Genomic DNA, 19,317 nt, shown 5'->3' with positions numbered 1-19,317 from the left:
CTCTCACTCTCTTCCACTGTCTCTTACTGTCTCTCACTCTCATGAACTGTTTCTACTCTCTCCCACTGTCTCTCACACTCTCACACACTCTCTCACTCTCTCCCACTGTCTCTCAAACTCTCTCTCACTGTCTCTCTCACTGTCTCACATTCTCCTTCACACTCTCACACTCCCTCCCACTGTCTCTACTCTCTCCCACACTCTCTCACTGTCTCTACTCTCTCCCACACTCTCTCACTGTCTCTACTCTCACCCACGGTCTCTCACACTCTCACATTATCTCTCTCTTTGTGATTTTTGGCTTCTTGTTGTACTCCTGTTTTTAAATTATTCTCTTTTTTAGGGCTCAGTGCTGACCCCTGTATCTGGGGGGATCTTAGATCAGTGGTATTTGGACTGTAATCCCCTCTGTACTGGAGATGAATGAGTAGAGAACAAAGCACTTGTGTAAGTCTCTCTGGATTAGAACATCTGCTAAATGTCATAAATAGAAATGTAATGTAATGCATGTAAATGTCAGTCTTTCTTCCTAGCCTCCATTTTCACTCTCTTCTGACATTGTCGTTGTCATCACAGACTCCAAAATTAACAGACCCCCATCCACATAAATAAAAGGAACTGTAGTTATTTTAATTTTCCCATCCATTTTTCGTCTTGGGCTGAATGGGAATGTTCTGTGAGGCTTCTCCATTGTCCCACTGCACCCTCTCCATCTCAAAACAGCGAACATGCATCTAGCTCCAGTTTGCTGTGTTTGAAACCAATTCATGTTGTGAAGTAAGGAGTGGTGACCTGATTGAGGACGACCCAGTTGGGATCGATCTGTGCGTCCCCCTCAGGGTCCAGGATCACAGTCTGGAACGCCCTGAAGTCGGTCATCGTGACCTCAGCGCTTTCAGGACAAACATCCACCAGGTCGTTCACTTTATCGTTATCAAAGTCCGTCTCGCACACATCTCCGATACCGTCAGCTGAGGGAAAAGACAGAGCATCAGCTTTAGACTTCAGTCCACTCTGAATCTTTAAAGGAGCCATCAGAAATTTTACCACTAATCCCTTACAAACACCTCTTACTTTATTTTATTGTTCTTCTTTTATTACTATATTTTTAAAATTATGTTTTATTATTTTTCTTCTGAATCTGATTATTCTACACATTTTTATGTCCGGTTAACTCTGCTTACGATTTTCAAGATATCAACACCTTAGCAACAAACACCTACGCTATACCTTAGTGACCACTTAGCAACACTTTGGCGATCACCTTAGCATCAAATACATTTACCATTGCAACACTTGGCAGCAAACAGCTATACATTAACAACCACCTAGCAACATCTTGGTGACCAGTACCTATAACATAACGACACCTTAGCAACCACCTAGCAACAGTTTAGCAAAAAACACTTATACCACAACAATACGCTAACAACCACCTAGCAACAACCTAGCAACACCTTAGCATCCAACCTTTATACCACAGCAACACCTTAGCAACAAACACCTACACTATACCTTAGTGACCACTTAGCAACACTTTGGCGATCACCTTAGCATCAAATACATTTACCATTGCAAAACTTAGCAGCAAACAGCTATACATTAATAACCACCTAGAAACATCTTGGTGACCAGTACCTATAACATAACAACACATTAGCAACCACCTAGCAACAGTTTAGCAAAAAACACTTATACCACAACAATACGTTAACAACCACCTAGCAAAACCTTAGCAACAACCTAGCAACACCTTAGCATCCAACCTTTATACCACAGCAACACCTTAGCAACAAACACCTACACTATACCTTAGTGACCACTTAGCAACACTTTGGCGATCCCCTTAGCATCAAATACATTTACCATTGCAAAACTTAGCAGCAAACAGCTATACATTAATAACCACCTAGAAACATCTTGGTGACCAGCAGCTATAACATAACAACACCTTAGCAACCACCTAGCAACAGTTTAGCAAAAAACACTTATACCACAACAATACGTTAACAACCACCTAGCAAAACCTTAGCAACAACCTAGCAACACCTTAGCATCCAACCTTTATACAACAGCAACACCTTAGCAACAAACACCTACACTATACCTTAGTGACCACTTAGCAACACTTTGGCGATCCCCTTAGCATCAAATACATTTACCATTGCAAAACTTAGCAGCAAACAGCTATACATTAACAACCACCTAGCAACATCTTGGTGACCAGTACCTATAACATAACAACACATTAGCAACCACCTAGCAACAGTTTAGCAAAAAACACTTATACCACATCAATACGTTAACAACCACCTAGCAAAACTTTAGCAAAAACCTAGCAACACCTTAGCATCCAGCTACCAATACTTTAGCAACCAAAACGTATACTATGGCAACAAATTAGCAACCTCCAAGCAGCACCATGGCAACTACATAGCAATTTGTATAATCTCCAAACAAAAACATATCTCCATATGAAACAGGATGTTATGGTGCAGTGACACAGGGTCTAATGTCCCAATGCCCAATGCCAAGAGTCCCCAGCACTGAGCTGTGAATCAGTGAGAATATGTCCTCAGGGGTGACTGTGCTCCATCCAACACGTACCGTCTGAGTCTTTCTGGCTGGGGTTGGGGATGAGTCGGCAGTTGTCGGGGCCTGGAGGAAGAACATCGGGAATGCCATCATTATCATCATCGTCGTCACACTCGTCCCCAGCTCCGTCCAGGTCTGAGTCCAGCTGAGAGCTGTTTGGGACGTCAGGACAGTTGTCCCTCGAGTCCTGAATCCCGTCTCCATCACTGGAAGCACACAGAGAGACACAGACGTCACACCCCCAATCTCTCTGCTCACGGTGCCAGCTAGAGCCGGCGTCTTTCGTCTGATGTGACAGATCTGGGCGGTTTGCATTCTCTGGCACATTCAAGACAAAGCAGTTCAAAACAAAGCTGTGGGGTTGGGGTCACGTGTCTCAGAGGAGCTACATGCTCAACCCCACCCTCCTGTGTAAATACGTCCATGTTTGTGATGTCTTGAATGAACTCAAGACCATGTTTGGATCATGTATACATTTTACATTTTAACCACATTACACTGTACATTTTATCCATGAAATTCTCCCTTTAAAGACACTCCAACCTAATTCTGACCCTCTTTTTCCTGAAATTGTACAAACAAAAAGAAACTCACATGTCCCGATTTGTGTCACATAAGTCTCCCACCAGGTCGTTGTCCATATCCGACTACAAGAGAAGACAGTGTTATCATTCGTCTTTTCCATGTGCAGAAACAAATATTCCCCAGATCCGTGTAACAATCTTAGCTGCTCGGTTCTGACCTGCGTGGGGTCGTTGACCTCGGGGCAGGTGTCACACACATCTCCCACTCCGTCCCCGTCGCGGTCAGTCTGCATGGGGTTGGGAATTTTCGGACAGTTGTCCAAAGTGTTGGGGATTCCTTTTGAACAAGAGAATGAAGATGATTATGGATTGTTGTTGTTATTGTTATAGATTTGACACTACACTGTTTTCACTGATTCACTGATCCTTGTCTGTCCCCTCCTTATTTGCACCACTTGTTGCAGTATTTGTCTTGTGCTTATAACAGAATAAGATGATACCCATCTCATGTTGAAAGTCCCTAAAACAAATACAGTATTTACTCTGTCCCGGTTTCAGTCAGCTGAGGTCAATGACTGGAACTCACTGTAAATGATTAAGATCGGACACATCTATCCCCATGTCGGCTTTTAAAAACATTTCTGCAAACATTTTAAATCATAAATGCAGTTGTCGTGAGACATTAAAAGATGCCATTTTAGTTATTGTTGTTGTCTTAGTGTTTTCTTTTGTATTTGTTTTTTTTTGTTTGTTGGTTTTGCATTTATTTTGTATTTGCCCAAAGGAAACCCACACAGACACAGGGAGAACACACCACACTCCTCACAGACAGTCACCCGGAGGAAACCCACGCAGACACAGAGAGAACACACCACACTCCTCACAGACAGTCACCCGGAGGAAACCCACGCAGCCACAGGGAGAACACACCACACTCCTCACAGACAGACACCCGGAGGAAACCCACGCAGACACAGAGAGAACACACCACACTCCTCACAGACAGTCACCCGGAGGAAACCCACGCAGACACAGGGAGAACACACCAAACTCCTCACAGACAGTAACCCGGAGGAAACCCACACAGACACAGGGAGAACACACCACACTCCTCACAGACAGTCACCCGGAGGAAACCCACACAGATACAGAGAGAACACACCAACTCCTCACAGACAGTCACCCGGAGGAAACCCACGCAGACACAGGGAGAACACACCACACTCCTCACAGACAGTCACCCGGAGGAAACCCACGCAGACACAGGGAGAACACACCACACTCCTCACAGACAGTCACCTGGAGGAAACCCACACAGACACAGGGAGAACACAGCACACTCCTCACAGACAGTCACCCGGAGGAAACCCACGCAGACACAGAGAGAACACACCAACTCCTCACAGACAGTCACCCGGAGGAAACCCACGCAGACACAGGGAGAACACACCACACTCCTCACAGACAGTCACCCGGAGGAAACCCACACAGACACAGAGAGAACACACAAACTCCTCACAGACAGTCACCCGGAGGAAACCCACGCAGACACAGGGAGAACACACCACACTCCTCACAGTCACCCGGAGGAAACCGACACGGACACAGGGAGAACACACCACACTCCTCACAGACAGTCACCCGGACACAGGGAGAACACACCAAACATACCAAACGAACATGACACTACCTGTTGCACCACCATGACATCTTTTAAAAAAATTTTTTTGTTTGTTTCTGTGAAATTACAATAAACTATATCTGAATTATTATGATTTCCTCCCACACTCTAAACACACATGTTGTAGGTCGACTGGCTGTGTGTGAGTGACAGGGTGAGTGTGTGTGACTGGATTTATCAGAGTCTAAGTACCTTTTACCGTCAGATGTACCCTGACTCCATCGCTGTGGTCTATGTAAGTGTGTAAACAGGAAGTAGGTGTAATAAAAAGGAGAGAGCTGACTGTACCGTCTCCATCAATGTCGTTATCGCAGATGTCCCCCACCCCGTTCCCGTCGGTGTCCAGCTGGTCAGGGTTGGGGACGTTGGGACAGTTATCGCAGGCGTCGCCGAAGGAGTCCGTGTCTGAGTTCTGCTGGTGTTTATTAGGCACCAGTCGACAGTTATCCTGAACAACAGCAAAACTTCAAAATAGTGGCAGAGGTTACAGACACAAACACACCTACCCTCCACTCAAAGTTACATAGTGCAGTTTCAGCAGTGCCAAGGCCTGAGTAGCCACAACTAAGGCTTTGTTTTCCCTGTTACAGCACAGTGGATCATCACAATGATTTGAAAGCTGTAATTTTAACGGAAAAATACTACCTAAAGTTGCTTTAATATGCACTCAACGTAGACTCATTTTCATAACATTCACCGAAGAGCACTTACCAACAGAAAGGGTGCTATTGTTATCAGCCATAACAATTAAAGCCACCCCCTTGTGTCTGCACTCACTGTCCACTCTCTCAGCTCCACTGACTACACAGGAGCACTTTGTACTTCTACAGTTACAGAATGTAGTCCATCTGTTGCTCTGCATACTTTGTTTGCCCCCTTTCCCCCTGTTCCTCAGTGCTCAGGACCCCCACAGAGCAGGTGTGATGTGGTGGTGAATAATTCTCAGCGCTGCAGTGACACTGACGTGGTGGTGGTGTGTTAGTGTATGAATCAGACACAGCAGTGACTATAGGAGTGGTGGATCTGATAAAGTGGAGTGTAGAAGCATGTCTCTGAAGTGTGTTGTTGATCAAAGTGTGTGTGCAAACCTCCACGTTCTTTATTCCGTCTCCATCAGCGTCCTCATCGCACTGGTCCCCCACCCCGTCTCCGTCCGCGTCCTCTTGACCCGAGTTAGGGGTGGACATGCAGTTATCCTGCACACACACACACACACACACACAGAGTAGCCCGAAGGTCAGATTGACACCAATCAAAAGTTTGGGGACACCTACCTTCTTATGCCAGTGGTCAACTAATGAGTAAATGTCCCAAAAAATAACATCTCTACAAGCGTTTAGTGAAGATAAAGCAGTTACATAACACTGATGCTTCTATTCGTCCTCAACCCTCTCCTACAGGGGTCTGAACACCTGGACCTTTTGAGGGCTGAAGGCATCAGTGCTGACGTCACAACAAGAGGAGACACTGACTTTATTCCCCAGAGAGCACCGCCACAGGTCTCCACCTGCAGGACACTGCTGTCCTCTCTTTCTGAATGACCCAGGGAGACTTTACCATCAGACAGCTGTCAGCGTGGTGTGTGTGTGTGTGTGTCAGTGGATGGTGGTTAATTACAGGTCGGCAGTGTTTATCGTTGTCCATGCAGGGTAGCGCTTCGTCAGGATAGCCGTCTAGATCAGAGTCCACGCCGCAGATATTACCATTCCCCCCGAATCCTACATTACACTGAGAGAGAGAGAGAGAGAGAGAGAGAGAAAAAGAGAGAGAGAGAAAGAGATTTTTTTTTTATTTTTAAACACATAACATTTATTCAATCATCCATAAACACATATAACAGTAAACAAAACACAGTACGACATCACAGACATAAACACAGTATCAATTAAAGCATTCAGCTCAAAGGGCTTGTGAAGATCAGCTCTCCCTCCTCAACCCTGCACAGGAGATCATTACAACACCATTCCAGCTCAAAACCTTCAATGTTATTCAGAGTTTTGTAAAAACCAAACTCAAAGAAAATTCTGGACTTTACCAGGGACAAGAACAGAGGTAAAACCTCCTGACCAGATCTGTCCTCCATTTTGTTCCTCCTGGAGTTGTATATCGCCAGTTTTGCCTGACCCACTATGAAATTAAGCAGCTGCCACTTAACACGGTCTTTTTGTCGATAACCAGCCCCAAAAATAAAAGCACAAGAGTTAAAAAATTCCCCACTTTTCAAAAATAAAAACTCAAGTGTCAGAAAAAGGGACTTAAGCCTTGAACAGTCTAAAAAACAGTGAAAGATGGTCTCTCTGAGCCCACAAAAAGCACAGCCATCACTGACTTCTGGATTTATCACAGACACAAAAGAGTTCACTGCTATGACCCCATGTAGGATCCTCCACTGGAGATCTCCAGACCTCTTAGTTAGGGGTTGTTTATATAAAACCCTCCAGACAGGCTGCCTTTCCGTCCCTACCCCCAGCTTGTCCCTCCACACCGTGTCAGGCCGTCCATTCAGTACTGTTTTATTCAACACTTTAACACAGCATTCATATAAAACACGGCCTGACACAGTATGAAGGTCCACGTCCCGCAGGCCCGAGAGCTCTAACAAAGGGCCCGATGCTCCATCTAAATCAGGAGTAAGAGCAGTACGTGGGAAAAGGTCCCCCTTGTTTGGCATTATACTCCCATTGCCGTAGTTTTCCAACAAGGATAGTTCCTCCAAAGACAGCCTGTCCTTCCACAAGTCAGTGATGGTTTCAGCTTGACGGAGTGACCTCAGCCCTAGTACAGAGGCAACATTCTGGATGTCGTTTAAGTCTGGCCCTAACACACCCACCAGGTCCCGCAATGTCACTGTTCCAGAGTTACTGAGCATTAAAGCAAGGCCCGGTACACCATCTCCAGACACGTCCAACCGAGCCCCTTTTACTATTGGCTCTTCCAACAGCCAAAAAAGCGAGGCAGTAGTCTCCAGTCTATGCTTCTTAAAAAGTCCCCACATTTTAAAAAGCCCCCGATAAAAAAGAGGTAATCCAGCAAGGTGCAGTCTTTTATAGTCTGTAAAAAACAGTGCGGTGTCCAAACCGAGTCCATCGACCTTGCGCAGGATGGTGCAGGCCACTTCTCTCCACACTAGATCAGCTGGGCCAGCCAGAAGTCTCTGCAGGAACTGCAGTCTGAAAGTCGCCATCCTACTCGCTAGGTGCACCAGGCCTTGCCCTCCTTCCTGTCTGGGAAGGTAAAGGACACCTTGTGGAATCCAATGAAGCCTGTCCCAGAAAAAGTCCACGAGGAGCGCTTGTATCCGCGACAATAAGCCCACAGGAGGATCCACACAGGACAACCGGTGCCACAACACTGATGCCACCAGGTTGTTAACTACCAAGACTCTCCCCCTGAAAGATAGTTGTCCATGAATCAATTTCCACCTTGACAGCCGACCTATCAGTTTCTCTATCACACCATCCCAGTTTTTCTGCTGCACAGTGTCATCCCCAATAAAAACCCCAAGATATTTTATCCCCCCTCTTTTCCAGACTAAATTACCCGGTAAAGAAGGCAGCCCCCCGGTCCACTGTCCTACTGCAAGAGCTTCGCTTTTGTTCCAATTCACCCTCGCAGCTGAAATTACTCCAAAATCTTGAACAATAGAAACAAGTTTTCCGATGTCTTTCTGCCCCCTTACCATTACAATCACATCGTCTGCATATGCCGACAATTGATAGCGAAACTGTCCCAGCGTTATACCTTCAATTTCAGATCGAAGCTTGTTTAGCAGAGGCTCAATGGCCAGGGAGTATAACATCCCTGACAAGGCACAACCCTGACGTATGCCCCGACAGACCCCAAAAGGAGCACTCAATCCACCGTTAATTTTTAGCATACTCTCAATGTTTCTGTATAGTACTCGTATCATATTGATAAAAGACGGCCCAAAACCCAATAATTCAAGTGTGCGCCACAGATGGTGGTGTTCCACTCTGTCGAAAGCTTTTTCCTGGTCAATAGATATGAGACCGACATCAAGCCCTTGAGTTCTGAAAACAGTTAAAATATCTCTAATTAAAAAGACATTATCATGTATAGACCTGCCAGGCACACAGTAGGTCTGGTCCTGATGGATTACCTGCCCCATCACATCCCTCAGTCTAGTAGCCAAAGTTTTGGAGAAAATTTTAAGGTCCGTGCAAAGAAGACTCACTGGTCGCCAGTTTTTAATGTCCTGCAAGTCACCCTTCTTAGGCAGCAGGGTGATCACCGCCCTCCTGCAGCTTAGGGGCAAGAGACCATCAGTCAAGCTCTCATTGAGAACTGCCAGCAGATCCGAACCCACCTCTGTCCAAAAGGCCTTATAAAACTCCATCGGTAGACCATCTATACCAGGGGCAGTACCACCCTTCATGCCTTGTAAAGCAGCATGAAGCTCTTGCTCTCCCAGTGGTTGTTCCAGTTTGTCACTAGAGCAAGTAGAGATCTTCCGTAGTCCTTCATAAAATCCTGCCGCCAGTTCTCCATCGTCTATACGCTCACTCTCGTACAGCTCAGCATAAAAACGTACAGCCCGCTTACGGATCTCAGTGGGTTCAGTCAGCTCCTGTCCATCTTCAGCACGCAGGGAGTGCATAAACCGGCACTGACCATTCTTCCTTTCCAGACTGAAAAAGAATTTTGATGGGGCGTCCATCTGTGTTAGATTCTGGAACCGAGAGCGAACCAGAGCCCCCTGTGCCCTGACACCCAGGAGATCGCCAAGAGCATCCCTTTTAGATTTCAGAACCCGGGCATGATCCCGGTCTCCAGTGCAGTTCATCTGCCTTTGAATTTCTAAAATTTCACTTTCTAATTTTTTTATAGCCCGAGTAATATGCTGCGAAACATTGAGAGTATACTGCTGGCAGAGCTGCTTAATTTCAACTTTCCCATAATCCCACCACCCTCGCAGATTATGGAAGAACTGTTTTTGGGTTCTAAAACCAGTCCAAAACACAGTAAAAGCTTTTTTAAAATTCATATCTGACAACAGGGAGGTGTTAAAATGCCAGTAAGCACTTTTAGGCTTAAGGTTTGCAATAAAAAATGAACACAAAACCAAACTGTGGTCTGAAAAATGGACCGGCGTAATCCCACACCCTTTAAATATATTAAGATGATGTTTAAAGCAGTAAAACCGATCTAGTCTGGCCAACGCCACATAACCGTCCCTCACATGGGCCCATGTATACTGTCGACCTTTATCGTTAAAAGCTCTCCACACGTCAAGCAAATCATGAGCAGACAATAGCTCTTTAAGAGCGCGCTGAGATGCAGCGTGAGGTTCGATGTGATTCCTGTCCGTATTATCATCCTCAGTGCAGTTAAAATCGCCCCCCATGATCAGATAGTCATCACAATTAAGTGATTTTAAAGCTGTGTTAACAGTGTTAAGAAAAACCACCCTCTCAGCTCCAGAAGTGGGAGCATAAATATTAAAAATGGCAAATTTAAACCGCTCAAACTGAGCACGTATAAACATACACCTCCCTGCCTTCACCTGCTCAACCTCACACGAGACCGGCAAGAAATGCTTAGCAAAAAGAACGGCCACCCCACCTCTGGTCGAGCTCATGTGGCTAAAATAATATTTTAGCAAGCACAATATCCATGCCCTTCTGTCTAATCAGTTCAAATAACAGAGCTCTTTTCTGTACGTCCCGCGCCCCATTCAGGTTTAGAGAGCCGATCTTAACTCTACTCATAAAAAGAGGAAGGTGGTCAAGGACAAGCAGCAGCAAAATAAAAAGCAGAAAATAACTATGAAGTTTCAAAACCATCATCTTTAAGAAGTTCTGTTCTCAATTTTTTAACCAGTTTTTTAAGTCTGTAGATTTCCTGTACCGTAAATTTATCTTCGCTATCCCCTCTCATAAAAGTCTGTACCGAGTCAATGAACAGTTTACGATCGGGAAAGTACTCTTCTACAACAACCCCCTTCATATTCTTGGTCTTATGCAAAAAAGACCGTATCTTGTTAAACGCATAGACACTTCTTCTACTCCTTTGACTCAAAGCTTCTGGTAGATCACCATCAGAGTCATCCAGAGCAGAACCAGTCACAGACCCAGAGTCCTCCACATCCTGTACTTTCCCCTTTTTAACACCTGCCTTAGCCCTCCTCATTTTCCTTTTTCCTGACTGCACTCTGAACACAGCCTCCTCGGATACTGAGTCTGTTTCCATAGCCTCCCCTTCCACAACTAAACTAGCAGCAGCTTTAGGTTCCTCACGTCCCTGATCTTTAGCCGCAACATCATCAGGCAACGCAGCACACCCGGAGACCACCAAACCACTGCCAGAACTAACGTCAGCATTTGTAACTGAGGTAGGGTTCTCCCCTGCACTAATATTTCCGTGACCTGTCTTTTTTTTCCTTGGACTGCTTGGTCTAGCCTCAGTCCTACCCTCTGCTGTAGGCTCTGACCCCGTCCCAGCCCCAGCTTCTACAGTAGGCTCTGACCTAGTCCCAGATCCAGCCCCACCCTCTACGGTAGGCTCAGGCCCATTCCCAGACCCAGTCTCACCCTCAAAGACAGGCTCAGGCCCATTCCCAGACCCAGTCTCACCCTTAACGACAGGCTCAGGCCCAGGCTCAGCCCCATCCCCCGCAGTAGGCTCAGGCTCTTCTCTTGAGGGCTCAGACCCAGTCCCAGCTCCTGCACCGGCCCCATCAGGAATAGGGCCAGATACCCTAGAGGAGCTTTCACCTGCCCCAAAGGGACATGAACGCCTTAAGTGCCCTTCCTGTCCACACCCAAAACATTTCATCGTGGCAGATGTTGCAAAAATAGTGTAATCAACACCATCTATTCTAAATTTAAAAGTCACATTCAGTTCTTCAACACCCTCCTTTAAGATCATGAACAGCTGGCGTCTGAAGCTGACAACGTGTCTCAGTAGAGGGCACTTAGAACCTAGTGGGATCATTCTAATCTCTGACACAATCTGTCCGAACCGGGCCAACTCTGCAGCCAGCGCCTCGTCGGTGATAAACGGTGGAACGTTTGACAGAGTGATCTTTGTAGCAGGTCGTGTGAGGGGCAGCACAGGTGTAAATGTGCCCTTAATAACCACACCATTCTGGACCATAGTGTTAACCTTCTCAGGACTATCCAAAAAGATCACAACTGCACTGCTCATTTTAGCAGCAGACAACACACTTTCATGACCTATAACCTCCCCCACAGCCATGCTGCACTCATACACTGAACACCTCACCCCGGGGGCAATTTTTATACTGTATTTCCGAGAAAGTCGAAAAAGACGAGCTTTCTCCGTCGCCGTCATGGCGACCGGCCAAAACGCCGGCATCGTCGCCACGCGCACCCCGCGCTAAACCCAAAAACACACTTTAACAAACACGAACAATAACTAAACTAACAAACAACCAACAAAGACAGAAAAAGATAGAAAAGTTCAGAATTCGCTCACCAAACAAACCGCCAAACTCACTCACACACCACTCGCTCACACACCTCCACTCACACTCGCGCATGCGCACAGAGAGAGAGAGAGAGAGAGAAAACAGAAATGGGGAGAGTTATATAGGGTTATTATATGTACTATTAATAAGATCTTATTAAATATATGAGACTCTCCCTCATGTGCGTAAGTGGCTGGTCAGTTCTGCATGGTCCTGGAAGTCAGCGCTGTTTGATCTGGTGCTCTGTCTGATATTAAAGGAGACAGTGTGTGTGTTTGTATATGTGTGTGTGTGTGTGTGTGTTCAGACCTTACAGATGATGTCAGAACCATGTTCCATCACACAGTGAGCGTTGACGTCGCAGGGGCTGAAGCCCAGCAGGGCACAGGTTCTCCTCAGGAAACAGCCGGCCGTCTGGTTCCCCACAAAGCCAGCCTTGCACTGCCCACAGCGGAACGAGCCCTGGGGAAGAATAGAGAGCGTCACAGTTTCCTAAATCAATCATAACCCCATGATGGCGGAGGGGTTTCGGTTGCAGCACGCTGTCCTGGTAAGAAGATGACACGCCCCTCGCTCCCAAGTGTTGGTCCCGACATGGCGACTCTGATCTCCAGTGATGCCCCAGCCATCCGTAATCAGGAGTCCAAGAGCAACACTGTATGTCTGCTCTCTCTTTATCCTTCTCCATCTGTCTCTTTCTTTATTTTTCCCTCTCTCCCTCTCTCTGTGTAAACCAGTGTTGATCACTCACTGTGACTGTCCCCTTGCACTTTATTCCACTGGTCACATCATGCAGAGCATAACTTCAGCTCAGTGGCCTCTTTGACCCTTAGCCAATCAGACGTGAGCAGACTGAATCTCGTCTAACTTAATTTCAGTGCTGTCAGAGAAACGCCCACACGGCAAGCAGAGCCATGCAACACAGTGGAATGCAGAAGTGCACATCTACCATTAGTGTTCTTCTCCAAGCGTGCTGAGCTCCAATGCTTGTAGCTGTTTGAAAAGAAGCTAGGGTTAGCTTCACATAACTCAGATGAAGCCTCATCTTGGTGACACTGTGGTTAGAAGGAGTCTTATCTCACTAACGGCAGGGGAGTCATTCCCAAAGTTCCCGAGATTCAGATGGGAGTTACTCACCACTGTGTTGATGCAGACAGAGTTGGGGACGCAGGCTCCTGTCTGGTCCAAACACTCATCAACATCCACACACTCCTGCGTAACACACACAGACAACCACCATCAACTCTACTTTCATCACAGCAATACACTCACCAGCCTCGTCATCATCTTCATCACCATCCTAATCTTTAACCTTATCATCCTCATTGTGTGAATCATCATCCTCAGCTTCTTCATCTCATCCATTATCCTTCTCATTAACATCTACCTCATCCTCCTCATCCTCCCCACCCTCATCCTCCTCATGGTCCGAGCTGGAGGAATGGGCTCAGACCTGTTTGTGTTTCTTGGCGAAGTCCAGTCCGACTCCGCTGAGGATGGGGCCAGAGAATCCCGCAGGACACGGATCACATCGGAAACCTTTATCTGTGTTTATACAACTCCGGGGGGAATAACATGGCTGCAGTGAACACTGAGAGAGAGAGAGAGAGAGAGAGAGGAATATATAGTATCAGCGCAGAGCCTACATTCTCTTTCGACATTTATAATTCATTCATCTTCTGTGACACCTTTATCAATTTCACACAGTCACCCAGTCACACTCACACCTGTGGACACTGTCACACACTCACTCATTCACTCACACACTCACACCTGTGGACAGTGTCACACACTCACCCAGTCACTCACACACTCACACCTGTGGACAGTTTCACACACTCACCCAGTCACTCACACACACATCTGTGGACAGTTTTAAACAATCACCCAGTAACTCACACACTCACACCTGTGGACAGTTTCACACACTCACCCTGTCACTCACACACTCACACCTGTGGACACTGTCACACACTCATCCAGTCACTCACACACACATCTGTGGACAGTTTTAAACAATCACCCAGTAACTCACACACTCACACCTGTGGACAGTTTCACACACTCACCCTGTCACTCACACACTCACACCTGTGGACAGTGTCACACACTCACCCTGTCACTCACACACTCACACCTGTGGACAGTGTCACACACTCACCCTGTCACTCACACACTCACACCTGTGGACAGTTTTAAACACTCACCCAGCCACTCACACACTCACCCAGTCACTCACACACTCACACCTGAGGACAGTGTCACACACTCACCCAGCCACTCACACACTCACCCAGTCACTCACACACTCACACCTGAGGACAGTGTCACACACTCACCCAGTCACTCACACACTCACACCTGAGGACAGTGTCACACACTCACCCTGTCACTCACACACTCACACCTGAGGACAGTGTCACACACTCACCCTGTCACTCACACACTCACACCTGAGGACAGTGTCACACACTCACCCAGCCACTCACACACTCACCCAGTCACTCACACACTCACACCTGAGGACAGTGTCACACACTCACCCAGCCACTCACACACTCACCCTGTCACTCACACACTCACACCTGTGGACAGTGTCACACACTCACTCAGTCACTCACACACTCACCCAGTCACTCACACACTCACATGTATAAAGTTTTGACCACAGATTGTATGTAAATGAACCCTGTTCTTATTGGCTGACACCATAACCGCTGTCTTTAAAAATTAAAAGTGCTGGAGTTGGCAGAGACCTCGTCGATGTCCTGGCAGTGCGTCCCATTGCCTGTCATTCCCTCCGGACACGGACCACAACGATATCCTGGAAAATCCATCACATCCATACAGGACACGCCCTTATAACAGGGGCTCGGGATACAGCGGGACTGAGGCTCATGGAAACCTGAGAGAGAGAGAGAGATCTCAATTTCTTTACTAATATCTACTCTATGTCTCCATCATATCTCCTCAATATCTCCTTCACATATCTTTCATCCCTCCTCCAAATCTCCTCCACGTCTCCTCAGTATCTCCAGGCCATCACTCACCACACACTTGGCACTCCAGAATGGTGTTCCTGATCAGAGACATCTCCTTCGTCTACAGACAAAATAGAACATTGACATCATTGTTATTTCTTTCTTTTAGTTTGTGCCATTTTTACCAAATTCTAATTTCAAAAATCTATATTAAAAATAAACATTCAGCAGGAAATTCATCTCCCATTGGCCTCCATCAAAAGTGTTCTGTACATATTCATTATGTAAGGTGAATTATTCAGTGTTGTCTATGAATTACTCAGTATCTACTCTGAATTACACTGTATCTACTATTACTCTAAATCCACTATGAATTTTCCTTGAATCTCTGTGACTGAAGTGTGAGTTCACGTCTCTGTGTGTTTGTATCTGACCTGCTCTCTGATGTCCTCTCGCAGCTCCCCCATGATCTGGTTGAAGATGACGAGCTGACCAATCAGAGCCTTGGTGTGATCACCTGAGGAGATGAGGAAAGACGGGTGAGGACAGAGACGGGTGCCGAGGACATAACTCTGTTTCTGTATTAAACTTAAACTGTGAGTGGAATCTGTTTACTCACCCAGGATCGTGTTAATGTCACTGCTCACTGCAAACACAACCATCAATCACAACTATCAATCACAACTATCAATTAACTACTCATTAACAGTGTTTCACACACTCACACCTGTGGACAGTGTCACACACTCACCCAGTCACTCACACACTCACCCAGTCACTCACACACTCACACCTGTGGACACTTTCACACACTCACTTAGTCACTCACACACTCACCCAGTCACTCACACACTCACCCAGTCACTCACACCTGTAGACAGTGTCACACACTCACCCAGTCACTCACACCTGTAGACAGTGTCACACACTCACCCAGTCACTCACACACTCACCCAGTCACTCACACACTCGCCCAGTCACTCACACACTCGCCCAGTCACTCACACCCGTGGACAGTGTCACACACTCACTCAGTCACTCACCCATTCATTCACCCAATAACTCACATTAAATTATACTTAATAAGGCATTATTTCCGATAATGAATGGTGGTTTCTATTCATTTTCTTGGTTTAACATAAAAAGAAAATGTGCCGTGATGTTTGCTCAGGTGACATTGTTTTCTTTCTGTTAAAATATGCAGCTAAAATTCACCAAGGCAACAGTAGTGATGTATTAAAATATAAGTGCCTCTCCAGAGGACATCTTCACTTTACATTTTTGAAACTCGGGTCAATAGTTCAGATGTGCCACACCATTGTGTACACCTGGTTATACAAGATGTATTTAAATAATAGATTCTTATTTATAAAAACTCCAGCTGAGAATATAGGAATGAAACTGTGAAGGAAATTAGTCATTACGACCACAAGATGGCAGTGTGTTAGTATTTAAACAGGCCCCTGGAACAGTGTCAGGGGCTCACAGAACTTTAATAGACCATATTTTGAAGAAATACCCTTAATGTGTGTAACTGGAGCCCACCAACCCACACACTGTGAAACAAGACCAGTCAGTTTACTCTGTGATGTGCCTAAGTCTGAAAACGTGGGATTAGACGAGCCGTTCTGATTCTGCTCCGCTTCTGACGTCAAGTGCAGAGACTTTTAGTATTGCCCCGCCCCCTAGCTGAGTCTGTCCAATCATAGCGCTGGACACAACAAGTGCTGAGAAATAACAGCACTGAGTAAAAACTGAGAAAATGAAAATGGAGAAGAAAGAGAATTGAGCAAAAACAGCTAAAAACCAGAGCTTCTGCTCCTCGCTCCTCACTGCTGTGCGCTCGGGGTCGGGGTGAACAGCGAGCGGCTCATTATCATTTAAAGGAACAGGTGCTGAAAGCGGGCGTTCTGAACAGAGCTGTTTACACAGGGGGAGAACACTGCAGTTTCATTAACACCTGGAACTGTGTTCCCTAACAGTTGGTGGACTCCAAAATGAATGTGATTTTTCATTCTGTGTCTCCTATAAATGGACATTTCCATAAATCTAACCGGTGTATGCAGTATATCCAACCATGAGATCATGAGTCAGAGCTCTGTGAGTGTTATTTCAATCGTAAAGGCTGTGCACCTGCGTTGTGTAGACTGGAGTCTCCCTGGATTGCGCAGTCGATGAGGAGACCAGCTCGAGCCAATGAGCCGCCGAGAGCCAGCTTTATAGACTCCACTGAACCCTGAAACACAAAATGGGGGGGGGGGGGTGACAGCTCCAATAAATAGCTGAATATCCCTGGATACCTGCACTTCCCACATTTCATCTGATAATGGAGCTCCTCTTTACTGCCTCTGCTCCTCGGGGAAGGCTTCAGTGGAACATTGCTTGGAATATTTGATGGCACTCGGCCATGAGAGCATCAGTGAGATCAGGTACTGGTTCTGGATGATTAGTTCTGGATCACACCACTCCATCTCCTCCCAAAGGTATTGGACCCAGCTCCATCACTCTACAGGACACAGATATATCGTTCTAGCCAACACTGGTATCGAGAATGCCAGCCTGTGCGGCAACAGAGATAACACACATGCCTCCGAGCTATCACTTCACACACAGTGTATAAAGGAATCATGAATAGTTTGGGAAATATGCACCAGGACATTTATCAGGATATTTTTGTCCTTGAAATGTATAAAAGTGAACACACAGACGTGAATGTTTAAAAGAACGATAGAGCAAACCCTATGGATTAATTTGAAAAGCACTAGAGAGCATGCAGTCTCCCCACGAGCTCAGTGAAGATCTGCCATCTGTTTCAGGAAGAGGGCAGTGAAGAGAGATTTGTGGCTGATTTGAAGCTGGAGGAACAAAATATCTTCACGTGTTCAAATGAAGGTGTTTGAAGAGCAGTGCAGACGTTAATATTTTCAATACATGCTCTTCACTCCCCAGTTCAAGCTGTCTGGCTTCATGATCCGTGTTCATTCTGGCAGCTGATTTTAAACTTTTGACTAAACTGTGTATTAGTTTTAAGTCTCATTTCATTCATTCATTCATTTATTGTTTGTAACCCTTATCCAGTTCAGGGTCGCAGTGGGTCAGGAGTCTAGCTGGAATCATTGGGTGCAAGGCAGGAACACACCCTGGAGGGGGCACCAGTCCTTCACAGGGCAACACAGACACACACACACACTCAAACACTCACACCTACGGACACCTACTCACACCGGAGCACCCGGAGGAAACCCACACAGACACAGGGAGAACACACCATGCTCCTCACAGATAGTCACCCGGAGGAAACCCACGCAGACACAGAGAGAACACACCACACTCCTCACAGATAGTCACCCGGAGGAAACCCACGCAGACACAGAGAGAACACACCACACTCCTCACAGACAGTCACCCGGAGGAAACCCACGCAGACACAGAGAGAACACACCACACTCCTCACAGACAGTCTCCCGAAGGAAACCCACGCAGACACAGAGAGAACACACCACACTCCTCACAGACAGTCACCCAGAGGAAACCCACGCAGACACAGAGAGAACACACCACACTCCTCACAGACAGTCACCCAGAGGAAACCCACGCAGACACAGAGAGAACACACCACACTCCTCACAGACAGTCACCCAGAGGAAACCCACGCAGACACAGAGAGAACACACCACACTCCTCACAGACAGTCACCCGGAGGAAACCCACACAGACACAGAGAGAACACACCACACTCCTCACAGACAGTCACCCGGAGGAAACCCACGCAGACACAGAGAGAACACACCACACTCCTCACAGACAGTCACCCGGAGGAAACCCACGCAGACACAGAGAGAACACACCACACTCCTCACAGACAGTCACCCGGAGGAAACCCACGCAGACACAGAGAGAACACACCACACTCCTCACAGACAGTCACCCGGAGGAAACCCACGCAGACACAGAGAGAACACACCACACTCCTCACAGACAGTCACCCAGAGCGGGACTCGAACCCACACCCTCCACAAAATCTAAAAAAATTTTGTGTAATTTTAGTGCATCAAATAAAAAATAGCCAAATTTGATTTATTCATT

General features: G+C 46.5%; 1 protein-coding gene across 1 annotated transcript in view; it reads right to left on the bottom strand.

Moving 5' to 3' along the window:
• The window catches only part of thbs3b (thrombospondin 3b), a 36,612-nt gene that overhangs the window by 5,558 nt on the left and 11,737 nt on the right, over positions 1-19,317 (bottom strand). Inside the window, exons 4-18 of the mRNA XM_066674390.1 lie at positions 17,365-17,467; positions 15,851-15,877; positions 15,666-15,748; positions 15,301-15,352; positions 15,007-15,155; positions 13,704-13,841; positions 13,388-13,462; positions 12,560-12,712; positions 6,418-6,528; positions 5,889-5,996; positions 5,089-5,248; positions 3,338-3,456; positions 3,190-3,242; positions 2,608-2,801; positions 793-971 (exon numbers count right to left, since the gene is read on the bottom strand). Of these exons, the coding sequence (XP_066530487.1) occupies positions 793-971; positions 2,608-2,801; positions 3,190-3,242; positions 3,338-3,456; positions 5,089-5,248; positions 5,889-5,996; positions 6,418-6,528; positions 12,560-12,712; positions 13,388-13,462; positions 13,704-13,841; positions 15,007-15,155; positions 15,301-15,352; positions 15,666-15,748; positions 15,851-15,877; positions 17,365-17,467 (1,704 nt within the window). The remainder of the gene's footprint in view (positions 1-792; positions 972-2,607; positions 2,802-3,189; positions 3,243-3,337; positions 3,457-5,088; positions 5,249-5,888; positions 5,997-6,417; positions 6,529-12,559; positions 12,713-13,387; positions 13,463-13,703; positions 13,842-15,006; positions 15,156-15,300; positions 15,353-15,665; positions 15,749-15,850; positions 15,878-17,364; positions 17,468-19,317) is intronic.

This window comes from Hoplias malabaricus, chromosome 6 (assembly GCF_029633855.1).
Source record: "Hoplias malabaricus isolate fHopMal1 chromosome 6, fHopMal1.hap1, whole genome shotgun sequence".
Lineage (NCBI taxonomy): Eukaryota > Metazoa > Chordata > Actinopteri > Characiformes > Erythrinidae > Hoplias > Hoplias malabaricus.
This window is presented reverse-complemented; position numbering and strand designations above follow the sequence as displayed.